The sequence below is a fragment of the Barbus barbus genome (assembly GCF_936440315.1).
Source record: "Barbus barbus genome assembly, chromosome: 6".
Classification (NCBI taxonomy): domain Eukaryota; kingdom Metazoa; phylum Chordata; class Actinopteri; order Cypriniformes; family Cyprinidae; genus Barbus; species Barbus barbus.
In genome coordinates this window covers 29,116,176-29,139,636 of record NC_136734.1, presented here as the reverse complement: position 1 = coordinate 29,139,636, position 23,461 = coordinate 29,116,176, and the positions used below count along the sequence as shown (strand labels likewise).

The 23,461-nt window shown below is 39.0% G+C and overlaps 1 protein-coding gene across 1 annotated transcript in view; it reads right to left on the bottom strand.

Moving 5' to 3' along the window:
* Positions 1–5,356: 5,356 nt before the first annotated feature.
* Positions 5,357–23,461, bottom strand: part of LOC306870757 (uncharacterized protein) — a gene marked incomplete at its 5' end in the record, with an annotated part of 38,417 nt that continues 20,312 nt past the window's right edge. Inside the window, 3 exons of the mRNA XM_079418181.1 lie at positions 5,357–7,287; positions 10,667–10,781; positions 15,614–15,803. Coding sequence (XP_079274307.1) covers positions 5,441–7,287; positions 10,667–10,781; positions 15,614–15,803 — 2,152 coding nt within the window. The 3' untranslated portion in view covers positions 5,357–5,440. The remainder of the gene's footprint in view (positions 7,288–10,666; positions 10,782–15,613; positions 15,804–23,461) is intronic.

Below are 23,461 nucleotides of genomic sequence, written 5' to 3'. Positions count from 1 at the left end.
ACATGCTGCGCTTTGCGGGTGCTGGCTTGCTCAAGTGCTGGCTTGCGACCCTCCGCGATCTTACGGTCAAACCAGTGAATCGCCCCTCCGTGGAGTGGGCTTGAGTACACTGCTTTCCCGGAGGTACGAGTGAGAGGTGTTTCTGCGGAAACCCTTCCTGAGAGCTTTAGCTCTTCAGGCATGTATGGTTATTGGCTCCCGTTGGTCTATGCTCTCTATCAAGATGGAGAGCGTAGGACTACGTTCGCCTACTAACAGATGACAGTCTCCCTTTGGGTGCTGCTGGACTGTCCTTTTAATCTGGCACTGCCTTCTGGTCGAGCTAGGGTGTGCTCCCCTCATGGCGAGGGCTAGCTATGCACCTCCTGTTCCCAGTTTGTGTTGTAGGGTCTGCCTCAGGGCTGAGAGCGCCGCTCCCGAGAACTCTATATGCAACCGTACCGAGTTGTTAGGCACATCCCTATCGCCTTCTTGGTCAGTTGCCTCCATGTGGGGCCCTGTTGCTGTTGGAATGTGTGATCCCTTTCTAAGCCTGGATCCCATTTCTGATGTCCCATTTGTGGTTAATCTGCTCTCTGGACATGGCAGTGCTCCCATCACTGCGGGAGGTTCTTTATGAGCTCTGTGGCGGTGACACCAGGAAGTTTGGCCGCTTGCTGCCTCCCTGATGAGTAACCCTTTTGGTCAGGCCTGGCAATGCTCTCCTCACCTAGAGGTTACCTTGGAGCTTGCCACTCCCGGTCGAGCGTCTGAGGACTCCTCTCGCCGGGTCCTGCATTCCCTGGAGCTCCGTTGAGCAGCAACCTCAGGTTGTTAGGCCCCTTTCTGCCTCCCTGTTAGGTTGCTCTCCTTGTTGGTTGAGCTAGCATTGCTCCCCTCACTATAGAGGGTCACCTATGAGCAATCCGTTCCCTTCTGAGCGTCTGAGTTCCCTCTCATGCTGAGAGTTGGGTTCTCCGCTCTCCAGAGCTCTGTCATTCAGCAGCCTCAGGTTGTTAGGCCTCTCTATGCCTCCCTATTAGGTTGCTCTCCTTGTTGGTCGAGCTAGCATTGCTGCCCTCACTATAGAGGGTCACCTATGAGCATGTTGCTCCCTTCTGAGCGTCTGAGTTCCCTCTCATGCTGAGAATTGGAATCTCTGCTCTGTGGGATCCACCGTGCAGTCATGCCAAAGGGTCAGGTCATTTCTCTGCCCTTCCCCTTAGGCTGATCTCATGTTGTGTTCGGCAGTGCTCCCCTCACTCCGAGGGTCTCTTATTAGCACGCAACTCCTCCCTGAGCATTGGAGTTTCCCTCTCATCCTGAGAGTTGAGTTCTCCACGCCCCAGAGTTCTGTGAGTCAGCAACTTCAGGTTGTTAGGCCTCTCTCTGCCTCCCTGTTAAGTTGCTCGCTTTGCTCCCTAGAACGGTGTTTACTAATCCATGTTATGGTAAATGCGCACGCTAGTCTCTGTGCACTTTCTGAAAGCCATGTTGTGGTAAGATCGCACATCAAGTGTTTTGCGTTCTTTCTAAAATCCTGTACGGTATGGGTTACGCGCTGCGGCTTCGTGCCCTTTCTTTGGGTTGGTTAGGCCCCGGTTTCGTCTTGGGCCCCACTCTACCTATTTCTCCCTATGTTTCTGGTGTTTAAAATCCATGTTATGGTAAGTGCACACGCTAAGACTCTGTGCACTTTCTGAAAGCCACGTTGTGGTAAGATCGCACATCAAGTGTTTTGCATTCTTTCTAGAATCCTGTACGGTATGGGTTACACGCTGCAGCTTCGTGCCCTTTCTTTGGGTTGGTTAGGCCCTGGTTTTGCCTTGGGCCCCACTCTACCTATTTCTCCCAATGTTTCTGGGTTTGAACAGTGGGTTATTACCAAGGGTCTGTTGAGACAGTTCCCTCAGCGAGCTCGTGCAGAGCAAGCGGTAGCCCCTGGGTGACAGGCCAGGACCTAGCTACTATCCTAGGCACTTGGCCGTATCCCCTTAAAGGAATCTTTTCGTATGATTCTAGCCTTCGAGCTCTACCCTGGGTCCAGGAGTCCCGGCCCTTAACAGGTAAGTTTTTTAGGGTATGCAGCTCGGGTCTTTGGCCGTAGGGGATAATGTCACTGACAGCCGTCTAACCGTCGCAGGGGCAACTCCCTTAGCCCGGTAGAGTTGGTACTTAGTGCTCGCCTTTTTGTGCTTGGCTTGCACTCTCCTCAGCATGGTGGCGTGGGTATTCTGTTCCCCATAGCGACCCCTAGAGGATGCAGTTCGAAGTTCCCTCAAAAGGGAACGTCTCCGCTTACGTATGTATCCATGGCTCCCTGAGTAGGGAACGAGACACTGTGTCCTCTAGGCTCGGTGCCATGCTTCAGACAAAAGCTTCAGATGAAGAAGTGAATGACGTATTTTCCCGGCGCCCCTTTATACTGTGGTCGTGCCGGTAGCGGTGTCATTGGCTGTCGCCATCCAATGTTATTGTCGTGTTTAGATATATGCTTCAAGACACCGGTCACGCCGAGGCGTTCCCCATAGCGACCCCTAGAGGACGCAGTGTCTCGTTCCCTACTCAGGGAACCATGGTTACATACGTAACCTGAGACGTTCCTCTAGTGGTATGTAGTGGATTCTCTGAATTAAATATAAATTAGGCCGCGTGTCCACCAAAGTTTTTTTTTGTTGTTTTTATTGTTTTTTTTCCGAGGCTAGAATTTTTTTTAAATTGTTTTACATGGAATCGTCTTTTTCATGCTGAGCACTCGGGCATTTTTTTTCTCGGCGCCGAGAGAAAAATTTAGTGCTCATCACGGTCATTTTTTAGTCAGCAAACCAATCACAATGGAGGAGGGGCGGGACTAATACAGTCACACCCTGCTTGTAGTAAGACTGAACAACAATGGAGAAGTTAATATTGCTTGTCTCCGAGTATTTATGTCTTTACCAGATGGAATTGCTGGACTACCATAATTTATGAAAAATAATGCTTGCAGAAACATTTCATTCACGATGCGTCTGCCATATTACTTCAGCGGATATTCTATATCATAGTAACCACAGCATCTCAACTGAAAAAAAAACAAAAATACGATGCCCCCTCAAGCGCTCACAGCTAGGCGTTTTGTTGTTACTTGCAGCTACACATACAGCCTGTGTTAATTTTTTTTTTTTTTTTTTAATCAAGTACTTTTTTTTATTTAAAAGTTAAATAAAAATGGTAAGTTACTGTACTTAAATGTGAAGTACATACATTTTCATTTAATTTTATTTAAGAAAAGTTATTTTTTTTACTTTTAAGTACAGTACAGTTTTTATTTCACTTTTAGGTACAATATATTTTAATTTAATAATTATTTCTTTATTTACCTGGAAGTAAGCACAGTGCAGTGTTAATGTTCAGACTGTGTATTTACAACATTTTAAGAGGCTGGCAATAATAAATATTCTTATTAGGAATAAAACTGAATCGTTTATGTTTTTGTTTTTTTTACATAATGGTGGTACTTGGAAAGCCAAATATTTTTTGAGGTGGTACTTGGTGTAAAAAGTTGAGAACCACTGGATTAGAGGGTTCAAAGGGGACCACATAACAGGAATTATTCTCCTAATATACTGTTTGTGTACACATACATAAATACATTTATTTTAAAATCTATTATTTAAAATTAGATCAAAATATGGAAAGTCATGAAAATAACTATCAATCTATCCAAGTAGTACGTACTACTTGTTCGAGGAAGTCTGCTGACTGATGTATCGGCCGTGGCAAAAGCTCATCTCACATTACAACTAAAAACAAACATGACTCAGAACCATATGTTTATTCAAACCATCATTCAATTATCCACTAATGTCTTACACTGGACCTATACTATTCGCACTCATGTCTAAACGCCTCCCACCCGCTTGTTTCTTCCTAATGTTCTTTTAATGGTCTTATCACAGCATCTTACACAGATCACACTGCTTCCCTGGGTTTTACCTTTTCCTGCCGTCTTCACAGAAGTCCCTTCTCCTGCCACCTGCTTTGTTACTATAGTGATGACCTTTGTGACGTCTGCCTTTTACCCTTTTCCACTAAAGCACTTAAAATCTCCAACCACAAGAGTTTGATTACCATCACATTAACTTCCAATTCTGCCTGAAGCACCTGGATATTTTTATTGTCTTTTTAAATATTGACCGCCTTTAAATATGAACAACTACTGGGGTTTCAAGCATGGAACATTTGAAAGATTTTACAAAATATATATTTTAGGGCAGACAAAGTTAATGTGTATACAACTTTTGCAGTTAATTTCATTATTTCTGGTTAGAATTTTGAAAGCAGAATGAAAAATGAGTAGATAACATAAGCAATGTTTAAAATCACATATAGAAAATTCATGTTTTAATACTGATAATTCACCCAAAAATAAAAATTGTCATAATTTCTTCACCCTCATTTTGTTCCAAACATCCATGTCCTTACAACACAAAAGAAAATATTTTGAGAAATGTCTCATGCTAATTTTGTCCACATACAGTATTGTTTAGACACCAACATTCATTAAAATATATTTTTAGAGGAGGCTTGAAAACCACTGATCTTTTTCCAAGCATCTGCCCTACTATGCAGTGCAATTTCTTGTCGCCATCATATGCCTTATGTTGAATAAAACAAGATTTAACATTGTTAAAAATGCCATCAGCTTATTAGCTTACTGTGGTTTAAGCTTTGGTCTATTTTGGTTTCAGTTTTGTAACGTAAATCTTAATGTATTTATAGTTCAACTTAGTATATTTCTTTATTTGAACTAAAACTCACTACCGCCAACACTCTATTTTAAACTTTCTTTAAGCTTTCTGTGCCCAGAGATTTTTCTTCTTCTGCTACAAACATGGACCCAACCCAACGAGTTTTCCATTCACACAACTGCAACACATGTCTCTGCAGATGCCTTTGAAAAGGCGCATCCCACAGACAGATCCCTGCGAAAATGCATTTTCATTTTATGCCTGTGGCCTCAACATACAAGTAAACACACGCCCCATGTGTCCCTCATACAAACTGCAAACACTATACCCAAGCTTGTTCTTAGGAAAAATGAGTAACACTTTACATAAAGCCCTTAAATATAATGCATTATAAAAGTAGTTTTAATGCATGAATAATGCCTTGTAATGCACCTTATAATGCACTGCATGATCTCATTGTAACCACAGTTATAATACATTGTAACACTTATCTCATTCATTTCTACACCTTTAGAAAGTATGATGCATTAAAACAAATGACAAACAAACCTTCAAATATTATAATGTTATAATTAGTTATGAAAAGATATAATGCATTACAACACGCATTATGAATACCTTTGTAATGCACTATACATAAAGGCTTTAAATAAAGTGTTACTGAAAAATGCATTGAAATTGAAAATGTTGCATACCCCCACCACCATGTATTATTACATCACCAGATCTAGTTATGATAATGGTTTGCTCTTTGCCGTCCCTCTGTTGCCAGGGAGCTTGATACAGATTGTGTGACGAAAAATTCCTGAGGATTTGTTAGTGGGTTTGGGATGAGCCATGCTCTGATTAGCATCGCTGTGAAAGACCGTTATACTGGGGTTAACACTATAACCACTGCTAATGCTAACAGCAGGGCTACCGGTTTCAGTAATACAGCCAGGGCGATGCAGGTTGTCAACCGTGCCCACGCAATGACTAATCGATTTGACGGCAGGACTTTTCTCTGCCAGGTAACTGCTTACACCGTTGCTAATATCAGTCGCGACAATGCTAACATTAGATTCATCACTCGAGTCTGCGTCTGTCATATCCGCATCACCAGGAGGAATACAATGTGTCCTCACCTGGATTGACGTTTGCTGAGGAGGTGTAGTAAGTAACACTAGTGGAACATTATGGCCATAAAACAGTGTCTGTGGGATCTGAACCTTGACAGATTCTCGCATTTTTCCCTCAGCTTTCTGCTCTGTTTCCACCGAGACGCTTTGAGTTTGATCTGTGACCTTTGAATGTTTTAGCATCACTCTTCCTGCAGAAGGAAAGACTGTGATTTTCATTCTGCTCACTTTCTGCCCACCTGAGGCATGAATGTTTGAGCGAGCATTTGGACGCTGCAGCTGCATCTGACTTAAAGAGTTTTCTGCTTTGCTATTTGATTGCTTTTGTGCCGTTGCGGGTGTGTTTGTGAGCGTTTGTGTGACCTGGGATTCCTGTATCACACTGTCAATCGAATTCACCTGTGGGACTGCCCATATACTGGATGGATTCAGAGACATCGTTTGCGATTTCATTTCAGGATTGGGCTTTATCTGACATACGGTGGAGGACCGTAAATGATTCACACTAAACTCCACATTGCACACAGTCTCAGAGAGACACTCTGATGCATGTGGACTTGTTGCACTTTTAACCTCATGAATGTCGCAGAAGGACTCGCAGCTTATGGCTTCCTCATTCTCAGCTTTTTCTCCATCTTTCACTGCTCTCTCTCCATCACAGTCATGAAAAGAAACTTCAAACTCACTCTCTTTCTCATTTTCTGTCTCTTGAACTTTCTCCCTCCAAACATCCTCTTGCTCTTTATAAGTGAAAGTACTTGTCCACCGCTTTCTAGGCATTTCAGGTGTGAGTGGCCGCAGTCTTGCAGCAGCTCCAAACAGAAAAGGACGGGACTGTGTATCTTGAGGGCTGGGGATTGGATCCGCCGAGCTGAGAGACAATGTACTATCCAGTGAGCTGAGGGAAGAAGTGGCAGTAGATGACAGACTTGACATGCTGGCCAATCTCTGCGCAGGATGACGGAAGCGGGTGGGGATTTGTGGTGACTTCCAGAAAGTGTAACGGCGTCTCCTTGTACCCATTCCAGAATTACGCGATTGTTGTTCTGGGCTTAACCCCAAGGGACTGCGTGACTGCTCACCTCTGCTCTCTGTTACAGCTGCATCGTAACTGGATTGACGGATAACAGGTGTATGAGTTGGTACAGGTGTTTGGGGTGTGGAAAAATACATGGAAGGTTCAGAGAGGCAACGATCACATGATTGGTTGAGTTCCCTGACCCCCAGCATGCTTACAGAAGCACTGGAATGTGAGGAAATGGAATCCAGTGTTCCACAGCTGTAGGCGCCTTCTGTTGATGGCATATCAATATGAAAGGGCTGGGGTCTCCTCTTTTCTTTCAGAGAAAGTGCAGCCAGAGGGAGGAAAAGAGGATGAACTTCAGGCAACAGTTGGGAAGAAACAGCGAGGTCTTGATCTGTGTCCTCTGAAGAGGAGTGCTGAAGAAAATACGAACCATCTACAGAAGAGAGAGAGAGAGAGAGAGAGAGAGAGAGTTTTAAGATGTTTTACAAAACTTAAATGGAGAAGACTGAGAATCTTAATTCCAACTGTGAAAAGTAAGTACTTAAAATAAGTTTAATCAAGTCCGTTTAATCACCGTTCCATATTAATGTGCTGCTTTAATTGATGCACACTAACCAACACGCATCACTCGCTCGCAAACAAACACACGGAGAGAGAGAGGTTGGAGATCGTAGATTGCGCTGCACACACATAAACTTGTCAAAGCTTCCCCGCGATTTTTATTAATAAAATAAGATAGATACTAGATTGCTACATTATATTCCCCAGCAATGACGTGATAAAATCGCTGTTTTTGAAGTAATTTTTATGTAGAGAGAGAGACATGCAGATGCAGCAAGCAGGTACACACAACTGTCCTCTCTCTCTTGATTGATCGATAATTAATTGAAATACATGCTATAATTCATTCAAATAAATGTGGTCTTACGCACTATTTCATCTCTGTGTCTGATTTGAAGCTGGCAGAATGCTTGCGCTAACGAGCTTTAACTGACGAAAAATAACTAATTTTTACCCATTCGGTCAAATATTGCGCTGCAAAGAGCAAGACAAGTTTTAACTTGTCTATTACTTGGCAAATGACCATGGAATAAATGGGACAATCAACGGCTGGTTGTGTATTAAAGGATTTTAATGCACTTTGTGGAGGCAACTGCTTCGCGTCGGGCGGCTCTTTGCCTCGACGTCATGCATTAAAATCCTTTAATGCACATTGATTATCCTTTACATATACCACCGTGAAAAGTGTATAAATACCTAAAATAATTTATATTTTAAAATAAGTATAATAAGCTATCTTACTGTGTTCAATTCATATATATATATATATGAATTGAACACAGTAAGAGACATATTAAAATTTTATAAAGCTCATAGTCATTTACAGTATATGCACAAAAATTGGGATAGTTATGACAGTGTTGAAAAACCACAGTTTCATTGACATTCTTGCTTCATACTGTACATGTTCTCATTGAGCATGATGCAATGAAAATAAACCAAACAGGTTCAAGAGCCACCTCGACTGTGCTTTAAAGGGGTCATCGGATGCAAAATTCACTTTACATGTTGTTTGAACATAAATGTGTGTTGGAAGTGTGTGTACACATCCACCCTATAATGATAAAAAGCCACCCAATGACCACTTACAACAGTGAATCAGAGATTCCTGCAGAGTTGAGAGATCCTGCCAGGCTACCATCAGTGCATGAATCAGTTTTATATGGAATGGTTTCAAAAGCAAAGGGTGTGTCAGCCTGTCTGGAATTCGCTAAAGAGCACCTAAATTGTCTCTGAGAGCATGAGGTTCTTTGAAACTAAAATTGATAACTATAAATGGCAAAAGCCACATTTTCTTCTGGTCAATTTCCCAGGGATACTCTGGGGGTCACTCTCGGTATCAGTGATTGGTGAGCTGGTATGAATTGAAGAAAAGAGAAATCCTAGAAGAAAACCTATTCCTCAGGGCAAACATTCACCTTTCATACTAAATGTGACCAAACTGCCAAAACCATAATCAGAATCATGCATATTTCCTGTACTCATACCCTGATGATCTACAACATTAGCTTAAATTTGCATATTTGAAGTATACAACAGTGCTCACAGTACGGCTATGCAATACCATAATGCAAAGATTCTTGACCTTCCATTTAATAAAAAATAAAAACAAGAAAGCAATCTCACCTCACTCAATCTTACATCTCAGATCTAGTTCATTACATTTAACTAAACTGCCAAAACAAGTACACATTTGCACAAAAAGTAACTCATATCCCAACAATGTAGCATGCTACTGTTTAATATGTTTATTATTGCATCCTGCATGTACTTCACATATTCTTCTAGGCATATATAGAGAGAAGGGAAAATAATTATTCATTAAGAATTATTATTTTCATGTGCTGTCTACCTTGTAATAGCACACAATTCACTAAAGGGATTATGTAATCCAATTAATGGAGCACAATAAATATGCTGAAAGCAATTTCCATGATGCAATTCCCTATCTTGCAGGTCGGATTTCGAGGATGCAAAACTACTGTGATCAATCATACTCCACTGAGACAGCATCACTTGAACAGAGCAGTCCAGGCACCTGAAGTGTCTCCTGAAAGTATTTTTTATTTATTTTTATTTTTGTAAGTTAAATTAAAGTTAGTGGTGTCAAAGGCTGTTTTCGACCATGTTGATTTTAATTTCATGGGCAAAAACAGTAAATGATGAAAGAGTTTACATATTTTTGGTGAACTAGTCACTTTAAAATGCTAAAAGGTATGCTCAAGCCCACAGCACATCTTAATAAATGCCTGGGTAATATTGCAATTCCCCATCATTTGACCATCATTTGATGAATTACTGCTGCCATGATTAAGAGAAAATGCATACAAATATATTTTTAAAATGAAATTCCATTTGATGCAACATTAATTGCTCCAAGTAAACTACTTTTCATCATTACAAAGTAGATGAGTTTGCACTGAAAATATTCACAATGACAATAGTTAAGGTCAGTGAAAGAGTTTTTTTTTGCACTCAAAATGGTATTCTGAACTGTTTATTGACATTTCAGTTATGACTGAGAGAGCTTAAGAGGATCTTAAGCAGCTTAAAGGAACACTCCACTTAAAAAAAAATGAAAAAATGGCTCATTTTCCAAGTCCCCAAAAGTTAAACAGTTGAGTTTTACCGTTTTTGAATCCATTCAGCCAATCTCCGGGTCTGGCGGTAGCACTTTTAGCGTAGCTTAGCATAGATAATTGAATCTGATTAGACCGTTAGCACCTCGCTCAAAAATGACCAATTATTTTCGATATTTTTCCTATTTAAAACTTGACTCTTCTGTAGTTACATCGTGTACTAAGACTGACGGAAAATTAAAAGTTGTGATTTTCTAGGCCGAAATGTCTAGGAACTACACTCTCATTCCAGCATAATAATCAAGGAACTTTGCTGCCGTACCATGGGTGCTGCAGGCGCAAAATATTACACAGCGCCTGAAAATAGTCCCCAGCTATATCATAACTAGTTACCTTGCTGGGTACTACTTTCAGGCTCTGCATAATATCATTGCGCCTGCTGCACCCATGGTGCTACCGCCAGACACAGAGATGGGCGGAATGGATTCGAAAATGGTAAAACTCAACTGTTTAACTTTTGGGGAGTTGGAAAATGAGCCTATTTTTTTTTTTAAAGTAGAAAGTTCCATTAAGTGTGTGTAGGAGTACTGTGAAATTGCACAGTCAAAAAGGCTAATTGTTTTCTAAAGTAAAGTATCTCAATACTTCCAAAGGGCATACATTTACAATTACCTGTGTAATCGCATGTTTCCTGCTCTGTATTCACCTGCCTGGCGAACAGACTCTCCAGATCATCTCCAAATATGGCAGGGGTGTTTTCTATCAGGTACTGGATGAGTGCGGCGACCTGAACGACAGATGGAAAAACACGAAACATCATCAATATGGAAAACAGACACAGCTGGCCCTCAAACATAAACGTTGACTGTAGCAGCACATATATCAGAAACTGAAGCACTGTGCAAACTGGCTCGGTTAAGTTTATGACTTGTGTTACCAAATGTTTTAAGAAGATTTGTGTTCTACGTTCGACGGAGCATGTAAGTGTGTCTGAGGTGGACACATTGTGTATGCTAGATGACTGCCATCTTGTTTCTGTCCAAGTTCTAGAGTGTTTAGACATTAGTTTTCATCACACAGACCGTATGTGACACCAGTGTGTGTGTGTGGCATGTGCACAGAGATCCTCGCAAAATCCAAAGAATCTTCCTTACTCATTTCTGATACAAACAAGCCCAAAGGAATGGAAAATGAAAAAGCATACAGAGGGAATGGAATGTTCTGTAGCACTTCCACTGGAAAAACATTTCGAAGACACCATAGGGATCTGCGGCTGGCAGCGGCTGAGTAACTATCCTCTGAGTGTCTCATGCTGTTCTCTTTCAAAAGCATTTGCATGAGTTCATAAATGTGAATGGCATCATCGTACGTAGTCCTGGACATGGTGAACTATTCTGACCCCATTAACAATTAGAGGTTCACTCAAATGGCATTCACCACTAATTTGTCTGATGTTGCACTAATTGGCTAGATTAACTGGGTTCGGACACAGCATGAGAATGCTCTGCACAAATGAACTGCCTATTCAAATGTTGAGAAACAAAAGCATCTGCACAGTCACACACATCCAACTGCTCATTATAGATCAATCCAGGATTCATCTCTCCCTTCATGTTCTTTTAAAGTCCCCAGGAAATCAAAATGGACAATTCTTGCTTCTGTAAGTAATACTGCAGTGTTTATTCAAAATTCAGTCTTAAATCAAAAACATTAACTTCCCCTCCCCCTCACAACCACATCTCTTCTCTGATGATGTGTGCAACAGCGTGAGAGCAGGACATAATACAATCACAAATCACAAGCTCGCAGTAATTAGCAAATGACTATGACCCAACAACAATCCAATCAACTCCAGAATGGACAAAATCAAGTCCTGTCCTACAATCTTTTCATTTCACAGGTGATCACAATTTCCGTTTAATGCCAACTTTAATTATTCCTTATAAATTTTCTATATTTTACTATTCCAGCCCTCATTAAAATAGGTTCTGTATGTATTTGTTAAGATTTCACTTACTTGACTTGACATAGGTCTGCGATCGGACACTGAGGTTGCTTTGGTTCTTCTTCATAGGTGAGTAACACTGGACGCGCTGCGATGCAACAGCTAAAGTCTGCCTACACTGGACGTGATAAAGCGACCGTTGAAAATCATTTAAAATTTGTGTCAGTACGGCATAAATAGAACGCGGCAGCAGTTCTATGTCGGACATGGGGTGCATCTCAATTAGCTCCCGAGCTCGTGAATCAGTTGATCGTGTACACGAACTCGGTCACTGGTAAGTTCCCTGACTCACTACACGTTGGGACAGTGATCGAATCCAGTGACATGATTACATACAGCGTCAACGGTACGAATTAAGTCACCGCTTGAATTAATAAACAACAGACAGGACCGATCTTTTTGATAGTATTCTCTGCAAACACATAATTTTGCTTTGTTTCACAGAACTAATCGTTGCCTGGGTTGCGTAGATTACGTATGTGTGGGGCGGAGCTATTAAAATAGGGTCGAGACCCTTTTGGGGTAGGGGCGTGTTTGTTTTGGTGATTTTAAATATTAAAATTGGCTTCCAGAAATCGCTTACTCCACCTTTAAAAGCAAATACAGTCCAAAACTGTTTTAAGCAAAACTGTCGGTGGATTTTGATGTGAAAGGATGACAGTCAGAAAGCTCTCAAATTTCATCAAAAATATCTTCATTTGTGTTCCGAAGATGAACGCAAGTCTTACGGGTTTGGAATGACGTGAGGGTGAGTATAATTAATGACAGATTTTTCATTTTTGGGTGAACTATTCCCTTAACTAATGTTTAACCATCAGATCTCGCTGTTTTAAGTACTAAAAACGCAGCAATATCTTGAGTGAGAGATTGTCAGTTGGCCTGACACTAGCTCTGAGCCATCCTTATTGTTGAGCCCTGAATTCATGTCTGTCTCTGAAGAGGATGACTCATCAGCAGCTGTCATATGATGAAACAGAATATTAGTCAGGAAAATCTGGACATGTTTTTCAATTATTAAAGCTCCTGAATTTTATTGGTTCTAAATATGAAGATGTAGTTTACAAAGAATCTTCTTTGAAATTCAAAATCTGTTCTGCTAATTTTATGTTATACAGTGCTGCAGGGTTTTGCGGTTACACTTTATTTTGATAGTCCACTTTAGACATTACTAACTATAAATAACTTTGGAACTACGTGTCAACTAACTCATTAATTTGCAATTACATGTCAACTAACTCTCAGAGTAGAGTGTTAGGTTAGGTTTAGGGTTAGTACAATAAGCTGACATATACTTGCAAAGTTTCTCATAATCAGTATGTTGTATGCTGTGGACAGACAGACAGTCTGAATTGGTGTTACAAGGATGGTCATCCTTAATATGAAATGTAAATTTTTTCCATGTAATGACACATGTATATTATATTTTGCATATATACTGTAAATAAACCAACCCAAAAATTATAAAAAAAAATATAAATCTCTTGGTGTGTTCCAACATATGTCATGCCACACTATATACAGTATTGTTACAATATAGTGACGTACGGTAGGTCCCTGGAGATTCAATCTCTTATTTCCCTGCTTACATTTGTGTCAACATCCTGTTGATAAGACAGAACCCTTTGGCGGCATCAGGAAATCTGATTTTGCCGCTGTATAAACTGCTGAGGTTAATAAGCAGAGCAAAATTATCTGAAGGGTGGAGAAAATCATTTGCAGCATTAAAGGCTAAAAATTCTGGTTAAGTCACATCATTATCAGGGTTTCTCTTGAATAATAAGCTGTGCACAAAATAGTTCTGTGTGATTTACAAACTGAAGTTGGCCACCGGATGTTCCACCCTTCAGTACCCTTTCCAGAAGATACTTATCTCAAAATCATGTGAGTGTGTATAAATGTAATCACTGGGATTTTTCTCCAGCATGACAATCTGACAGTGATGTTAAACTGTGCCTCCTCAGGAGCAACTGTTTAAGCGGCATGACATTGCTTAGCAAGCTGGTATGCAAATTAGGATCTTCTGCCCTGCAGCACAAAAAATCCAAAGTCCTTTGGTTAATTTTGACCTAGATTTGAAACAAACCCCCACCCCCTATTGGACTGGAACTGATTCTATTGTGGGTGGGTGCAATTTATGAATGAAAACATATACTTGTAAAGTTGTTACAAAGAACAGTTCTTAATTATGATATATTTAGTCAAGTGGCCTTTTGTATGTTCATTACCCATGAATTGTCACAGTGATGTAAGTCTTTTGTTTTATTTCAGGGGGGAGGGTTGATTTTTTTTTGTTTGTTTGTTTTTTACAATTTCCCTGAAGCACAAGATTGCACAACTTTTTGGATCATTCTCAAATAATGGCAGGGAACGTGATCAAAAAATTCTGACAATACTTTTTCACTGAAATTGTGATTTGTAATGACTACTAATTTTTACTAGAGGTCTCAGCCTTTTGATCCCCACTGTACATATTAATTTTAACCGAAAACTGAATATTAAAATAAACTGTTCATGGTTATTGTCAGGGGTTTGGACCCCTTGTGCCTTGTTTTGCCCCTGTTTCTGTTCCTGTTTCCTTATTTGGTCATGTTCCTTCTCTTGTTAAGTTAATTGATTTAATCATGATTCCTTGCACCTGTGTTTTGCAATTATCCCTTGCATTTATGTTCCTGTTTGTTCTGTCTTCCTTCGTCAGGTCTACTCGTTGCTATTTGATATGTTGGATTAGCCTATCCCCTGCGTTTTGTCAATAAAGACTGTTTGCGCTATTTCATGCCTCCTGCGTGCTACCTGCACAGACGCACTGTGACCGTTATATACTATCCCTTTAAAAAAGTGAGAAAACATGTAAATTGATCATATTACTAAGAATACAGATGGTGGACATCCAGAATGTGCTTTTTACTACCGTAGGTGCCGCTGCGTCTGCAAAATACAAGTTTTCAAGCGAAGCATTTTCACGAATAGCCGTCAGCTTTGCCTCGCCGATGTGTTACATTTGCAGTCGGCAAAAAATGAAAGAAAAGCACTGTAGTTAAAATATTTCATATTCACAGATGCAAATTTAGTACTTAAGTTATGTGCGTTTCACATTTAGAACTAATGTCAAGTCTATGATCCTGTGCTTATATTTAGCTACGCTAAGTATTACACCATATTTTAGATTTGAAACATTTAACACGTATGCAGCATAATTTATATAAAATATATTGTGTTATATTACCTTAAAGAAATGGTGGTTTACTTTACAACGGAGAATTAAAAGTGGCAGCCTATTTCATTAGGCTAGGCTACATGGCTTGATATGCATACTTCATATTTGTCACACATTTTTACTTTATATTTTAAAATTCCTTTAAAACAGCATGCATTTTTGTCATGCACATACTTTATTTGTTTCCTTTCCTTTATTTTGACAGAGAACTACGAGGGGAAAAGATATCTGTTCACCAATTAAGAAATTGTTGCATATTTTACAAATTCTTTCCTTTATTTTAGTAAAACGTGAGACACTGTATAATTTCACTCCCATTATTTAATCATTGAAACCGAAAAGAAGTGATGGATTAATAAAACGTCCTCCTGTACATGCAACTAGATTTTTACTGACTTACCTGCAACACGCTCTGTCCTTCTTTGTCAGGGCTGATTTGGGAAGACCTCCAGAGCATGTTGGGTGCAATGCAAAGTGCCAAGTTTGTTGCTGTCATCTGATTCACCTCTGAGTGAGTGTGTATCCTGTGTAGCACTCCAAATAAGTGACACAGCAAGGTAACATTCTCCTCTGGCAACTGTGCAAGCAAACTAGACAAAAAGATAATAGAACTTGAACAATGACAGACAACTGCAACCAGACACACAGAAACATCAAACATTAAATAACCTTGCCAACAAATGATTATGTGCGGAAGTTTGTCTGCCCTGTCATATATATGGAAATGCAGTCCAGCACAAATATGCACACATACTGTATACACACACATTCAAAGATAAAATAACAGGTGTGCATAAACAAGTGAATATAAAAACCCATCTGTAAGACATTTTGAAGTAGCTGGATTGGAATCTTAATTTTTAGAAAAGGTAAATCAAAGTATAAAACACAGATTAACAATAAAATATTGTTATTACATGCCTGCAGCAAAATGCTTGAGTTTGGGCCCTTCAACAACTAGTTGAGAGGATATGACCCTTCAGCACACTGAGGCAAGTTACAGTAGATGCAAACTAACTAGTGATCAAGGTCATTTCATTTCATTTCCAGCAAACCAAAGAAATCTGAATATTGAATACATTTTAATCTATTTGAATTCTTCGATTTACCTACTTGTTATGCTTGTCACTTTTCAAGTTAATAAAAATAAACGTTTATTAAAATCAGGGGCGCATGCAGGATTTCTTCTTACGCACAGAGTTTTTTTTTGTTTGTTTGTTTGTTTGTTTTGGGGGGCAGAGGGGATGGGGAGGACCAAATGATCAGTGAGAGCAGAACGAATGTGTCACACGTTTTAAATTCAACAAACGTTTTAAACTCAATTCATCAAGAGCATGCTCACGGATTAAAACAACAGAGGACAAAACAGCGTTGGATGAAGTGGAATTAGAGCCCTGCATGGGCCTCAAATATAGGCCTTAGCCCGGCCCGTGTCCGACAGCTTATCAGAATTACCGGCCCGAGTCCGACCCGAGTCTGCCTTGTTTTCCTCTTCTCCCAAAACAGCTCATAGGCCTACTACTGTTTCAGCTATAAAAATAGTTTTGTATAATGGAATTATAAAATTCATTTACAATAATGTTTGGAGTATTTTTTTGTTTGTTAATGTATAAGGTAAGTGGTTGCAAACAATTTATTTTAGCTACAGTTAGCCTAAATAAAAATATATATATTGAAAGTTAGTCAACCTAATTTGTTTATTTAAATGTAGCTAAAATACATTGATTGCAACCACTTACCTTAAATGTTTGCAAATTCAATGAATTATTTTTTTCACTACAGTGAGTTGATTATAGCCCATGTTTGATCAATTTATAGCCTTCAAGTCATCATGACCTGCCTAAAATAAAATCTATAGATATAAAACAGTTCAAGCATATCACAATGATAGTTTAAATGTTTAACCTAGATAAATGAACGCTGTTAGACACATATCCAATTGTTTGTGTGGCGAGAAGCTGAAGCCCGCTATGCAGGACATGGATTATGAAACAAAACCCATTCAAAAATGTGGGGGAGTTTCACAAAGAGTGGACTGCAGCTGGAGTCAGTGCTTCAAGAACCACCACACACAGACGTATGCAAGACATGGGTTTCAGCTGTCGCATTCCTTGTGTCAAGCCACTCTTGAACAAGAGACAGCGTCAGAAGCGTCTTGCCTGGGCTAAAGACAAAAAGGACTGGACTGCTGCTGAGTGGTCCAAAGTTATGTTCTCTGATGAAAGTAAATTTAGCATTTCCTTTGGAAATCAAGGTCCCAGAGTCTGGAGGAAGAGAGGAGAGGCACATAATCCACGTTGCTTGAGGTCCAGTGTAAAGTTTCCACAGTCATTGATGGCTTGGGGTGCCATGTCATCTGCTGGTGTTGGTCCATTGTGTTTTCTGAGGTCCAAGGTCAACGCAGCCGTCTACCAGGAAGTTTTAGAGCACTTCATGCTTCCTGCTGCTGACCAACTTTATGGAGATGCAGATTTCATTTTCCAACAGGACTTGGCACCTGCACACACTGCCAAAGCTACCAGTACCTGGTTTAAGGACCATGGTATCCCTGTTCTTGATTGGCCAACAAACTCGCCTGACCTTTACCCCATAGAAAACCTATGGGGTATTGTGAAGAGGAAGATGCAATACGCCAGACCCAACAATTCTGAAGAGCTGAAGGCCACTATCAGAGCAACATGGGCTCTCATAACACCTGAGCAGTGCCACAGACTGATTGACTTCTTACATGCGACGTTACCAGGTGCTGTCCATGGCGGTGGTTCTGAATTGTTTGATATCAATGGCTCGAGAATCGATTATATATTCTATGCACGGCTGCTTCAGCGTGTTATGTGAGAAAGCGGCGTTCTTTATAAAAGAAGTGATTTTAAATAAAGACAAGGAACTCTGTTGTTAGAACGCAACAAACTTGTGTTTAAGTTTTACTTTCGCTTTGCAACATAGGCTACATCGTAACCAAACCCAAGAAAGAAAAATATATTAAATAAAATATATTCCATCACACTACATAAAGTATTAGCGGGAAAAACCTACATGGGACACTGCTTAATAATTTGACAAAAGAAAAAAGAACAAAAAAAAAAACATGGGCCTGCAGAAAAAAAAAAACATTCTGGTTTGAGTGCTTTCCAACAAGAAGCAGAAATAGTTTAAATTTAATTTATCAGGACTCATGGGATCGTATAAAAAATAATACAAATTGCAAACTAAATCTAACCCTGATATTTTATATAATTTCGAAATGAGTGCAAGGAGGTGCAACCTCGCGCCCAAACGTATTATGCGTAGGCTATCACTAAGTGGCTATGTCTTCACTGGCCTTTTTAAGGGTCAATTAAATTATCAAAATCTATTTTCCACAGTGTCTTAATTTACTCTACAACCAGAGTTGATTGCCCAGCAGTTGCATCACTTCATTGGTATAAATCAATAAATCAAATAAATTCACTAATCGCGCGACACAACATAAATAATCACCAGAAAGAAAGGGGAGGGCTGCCAGCAGCTGAATTTGAGTTTGTCTTGACAAAATCGGACCAACAAGATCTAAAAGATCCAAAAGATATTTACTGCCGTGGCCAAGATTATAATTATTAGTATTTTTTTTGTTTGTTTTAATTGCAGATTTTGACCATTTTAGTGCACATATACACTAAATGGTTCCGCGGACGGTTGCGTCGATTTAGCAAACCATTAATAATATAATAAAATAGCTAACAACCATTAGTCTAACGATAGTTTAATTATTTGCATGAAAACACTTCAGTTAGCCTAATTGAGCACTGGGTGTATTAAAACTTCAGAATTATATTTCTTATAGACTGAGATGTGATGAACTGTGAATTGTAAACAGCGATAACGTATAGCTAAGAGTGGTCCGGACCAACCTTACGAAAGTATGACTTACAGAAGGTATACTTAACCAAGAACGTTTCGGGAAACACGTATTAACGATAAGGTACAGCTTAAGGTACAACTTAAGAATGACGCAGTGTTAAGAAAGCTTCGGGAAACGCAGCCCTGAAGTATTTAAGGAAATCTCATAAGATCAGTGCGATTCTGTCGCCAGATGACCCTGTAGTGTGGAGTGTGTCCACAAACTCCATACTATGGATTTTTTACTATGGTAGGCTACTATGGTATTCACTTTGTACTTTTAGATTTATCTTTGAGGATTTGATGTCTTGCATTGATTTGATATCTCTGAGTTGACTATGTAATTGACATAATACATATTTACCTGACTGATAATAAATTGTTACATTTAATTTTATTCTGATTTACTCTGAAATTATTTTCTTAAAGCTACAGTCTGTAAGTTTTGCCTCTTTGACGCCATCTATGTTTGAAAACCTGGAATTGCAGTTACTTGCGGAATTGTCTTGTTTGTGTGGGGTTGTACTCTGGCACAGCTCCGGCGCGGATGAATCTAATGTTTTGAGGTGAATGAATAGCTGTTAGTCACTGCACCAGTGTGGATACTTACTGTACTTCGCAATCACAGATTAGTCTACGGCTTGTAATATATGACCCAAATAAGAATTTTAACTGGATATTGTCATCTGAACAAGTAAGTTACAAGTCAGTCACGTTTGTTCTGACCAACTGAGGAAAAAAAACATTACCATAAATCTCGCTACCAATGGTGATTTAATCTAAAGATCGGTTAGCTCATATCACATCAAAATGTGCAATTATTGTTATACTTTATTCTCAAATTAACAACATCAGCATTGTGTGACTATGAGTATAGTGTGCATTAGCATGTAGATTTCAATTTCTGTAGTTTAATCTAATTGTCATACCATTCGAATTTCATTTTAAGAAATTCTTTTAACCCAAAAAGCAAACTGTGCTCCCTTCGAAGTGGTTTACTTTAAAATACAAATCTTGTGTAAACTCAGGCCATCTGTAATCAGAAGAACATTTAAAACGAATAGAATTTAATTTCACATGTGTTTCATAAACACATAATACTTTCTGGATTACAATTCGCCATCAAAATTATACATTTAATTATTCTAGCTGCGGTGACAAAAGGCTATGCCCCACCTGCAGGATCCGCACGTGCTATAGCCTGCTAGCCGGGACAACTGCTTTATATTTACAGACGTGACGTAATGACGCAGTGCCATGCTCGAATTTCCTGCGAAAACCTACGCGTACCACTTAAATTATAAAACATTATTATAAGATAACCGTTGTGAATCGGGCTAAAGTAAGGTCGATAGTTTTGAACACTGGCTAGTTATGTACTTTCTCAAATATTTAAATAAAGTTTTTTATAAATATTTATATAAATATTTTATTAAAGGTTACGTACTGCAGCTTTAAGTAGATGAAGTGAAGGCGGTTAGGGTTCGTTGTTGTCTTATTCAAGTTGCTATATAGTTAGATTAACTATAGGGGGCTAGATAAAAACACCGTTAGCTTTAGTATTAGCTTATTTCATAGTGATAGCCATAACCTCTGATCATAGTCTGAGCTTTAACCAAGTTGTACAGGTGACTGTAGGGGGCTAAACAGAACCATTATTTAAAAAAAAATTTAAAAAGCATGCGGCGGTCTATTAAGTAGTAGTCCTAACCTCTGACTATGATCAGACAGGAGAGTTTGTGATCGTGAGGTCCCTGTACACCGGCCAGCATGAGAAACTTTGAACAACATAGATTCCTAATGAACTTGTAAAATTTAAAATAGACTGTTAATTAGAAATGGACAAACATTGTCCATTGTTCATTTGTATTTCAACCTACATTTGAGGTCATACTAAAATGGAGTCAGGTTACAATTTCTTTTAAATTAAATAACTTTGTCCACCGAAAAGACCAAAAACACAAGAAACCTTCAGCCACCATTGGACACTTCCGTTGGGCCAATTGTAGAATACACATGTAAAATCATCATCCACTGGAAGGCCAATCTCTTGTGAATGTGTGCACAACAGTTAGTGAGAGATTTCAGTTTATAAAGTTTTAAACATGGTTATTTTTCTTCCACAAATGCATCGATTCCCTTCAAGAGGCCTTTTATTAACCCCCTGGAGCCATGTGGAGCACTTTTTATGATGGATGGATGCACTTTATTGGACTTCTACTGGACTATTGAATATCAACAATCATTCACTGCCATTATAAAGCTTGAAAGAGCCAGGACAGTTTTTAAAATAACTTCTTATTCGTCTGAAAGAAGAATTTCACATACACCTAGAATGGCTTGAGTATGAGTAAATCATGGGGTAATTTCCAATTTTGTGTGAACTATCCCTTTAAGGCATCTATAGAACTGTAAATGTAACTATATATTTATGATACAAAGTATAAATATTTTATGTTTCCATAGCGGTAAATATGTTTTATGATATGCTTATGTTTTAGATGCTGCCAGTACATACATGTTGTATGCTTCAGCATCTACCTAAATGCACAAAGTGTTTTATACCTGTAAATGGTATATATGAATGCCTACAGTTAAACAATGAGACTAGGACCCGTATTCACAAAACATCTTAAGGCTAAAAGTAGCTCCTAACTCTCCGATTTAGGAGAAAATCTTAAAAATAGTGGGTGTGTCAGTCCTAAATTTAGGACTCCTAAATTTAAAAAAAAAAGCATTTTAGCATTTTAGCTCCTAAATCTGTGAAACGTTAGGAGTACTGAAGAGGACTCCTAAGTCACTAAGACCAACTCACAACTATCCTAAAATGACTGTTGCTGGCAATCTGCCTCGGAATATAAACATTTTTAGAAACATTTGATGATAATGAGCTTTTAAAAAAGTATTGCCTTTAGGGTTTGGAGGTTATCCCAACTCCAAATTTTCCTTTGATTATATCCTTTTCATTAACCAGTTGAGCAAGAAGTTATAGCTGTTCTTGCATCCAGTTTGGTTTTCTTTTACGTTTGCATGTCTTACTATCAGCCACAATTATTCTACTCTGTTAATTATGCATCCACTACGAGAAGCATACATGTAAGAGACTGACAATTAGCCAAGGGCGGTTCTAGACCCTTTTTAAGTGGGCTTCAGCCCCCCTATTTGTCATCTCAGCCCTCCTGAAGCTATAATCAGCTATCTGAATGATCAGGCCAGTGCTGCTTCTTCAAGAAAGTTTATAATTCTCGCTCGTTTATCAATCTCAATGTGGTAATCATGCACTGTGATAGATCGTTAATGTGTGCTCACACATTTGAATGAAGAGCGCACGCACTGAGAGGCACTGCACAGACAGCACACTAGCATGGTCTCATGAAAGTGCATTTCAATGGCACAAATTTCTGTTTCTATTTGGTGTGCTTATGATACGCACCTTGCCCACACCCCTATACCTAATCATTGTGTCTCATATGCACGCCAAAGTCAGTTTTTGCGTATAAATAGCACACCAAATAGAAACAGAAAATTGAGCCATTGAAACGCACTTGCATGAGACTGTCATTCACTTTCGTGTCCTCTCAAGCAAATAAGCAAATATACAAAATATTATATCACAATGACTGTCTTGACGAGTAGCGAAGTAAACGCAGTCGGCTACATCTTAAACAAACCGTTAAGAAAATATTGGATGTTTGTCAGTATGCATTTCTTATATTAGGCTAATAATGTTAATCAAACAACAAAAGAAAAACATGAGAATCACTCACTAAGTAACTTCTGTAACTTTAATAGGTAATTGTTTTCATAAGCACAGTAAAATACTGTTTATTTAGGTAATTTGTTTCTCTGATGGCTAAGCCCCCCTAAAGATGAAATCCTACAACCGCCCCTGCAAATTAGCTGAACATATATTTGTTTAATTAGTGACACTTAGCCTGCATGTTAAAATCTTTATTTGAATGTGGCAATTAACATTATTTTTTAAACCTTTATTTGGATATGGCAACTTAATATCGTGCTCTACAATATTTATATGAATAAATCTCTGTCAGAGACCCCATCAGCCAATCACTGTGTGCATAATTAGTAAGCATGCTGATGTCATCCATAGCAACAAGGTCAACCCTGCCCTTACTCTTAGCTTAAGACTTCTCTCTATTCCTTGGTAAAAGTTTGTGAATAGGTTTTAAGAGAAAACTCTAAGCTAAAAACTTTTACTATTTAGGAGAACTCTTAGTGATAAGATAAAATGTTTTGTGAATAAGGGCCCTGGTTGGGTATCTATATACATGATGGTTTTATGTTTGTGATGTCTTTATTTTAGGAAACTGACCTTAGAATATAGAAAGGAGTTAAATAAATAAAACAT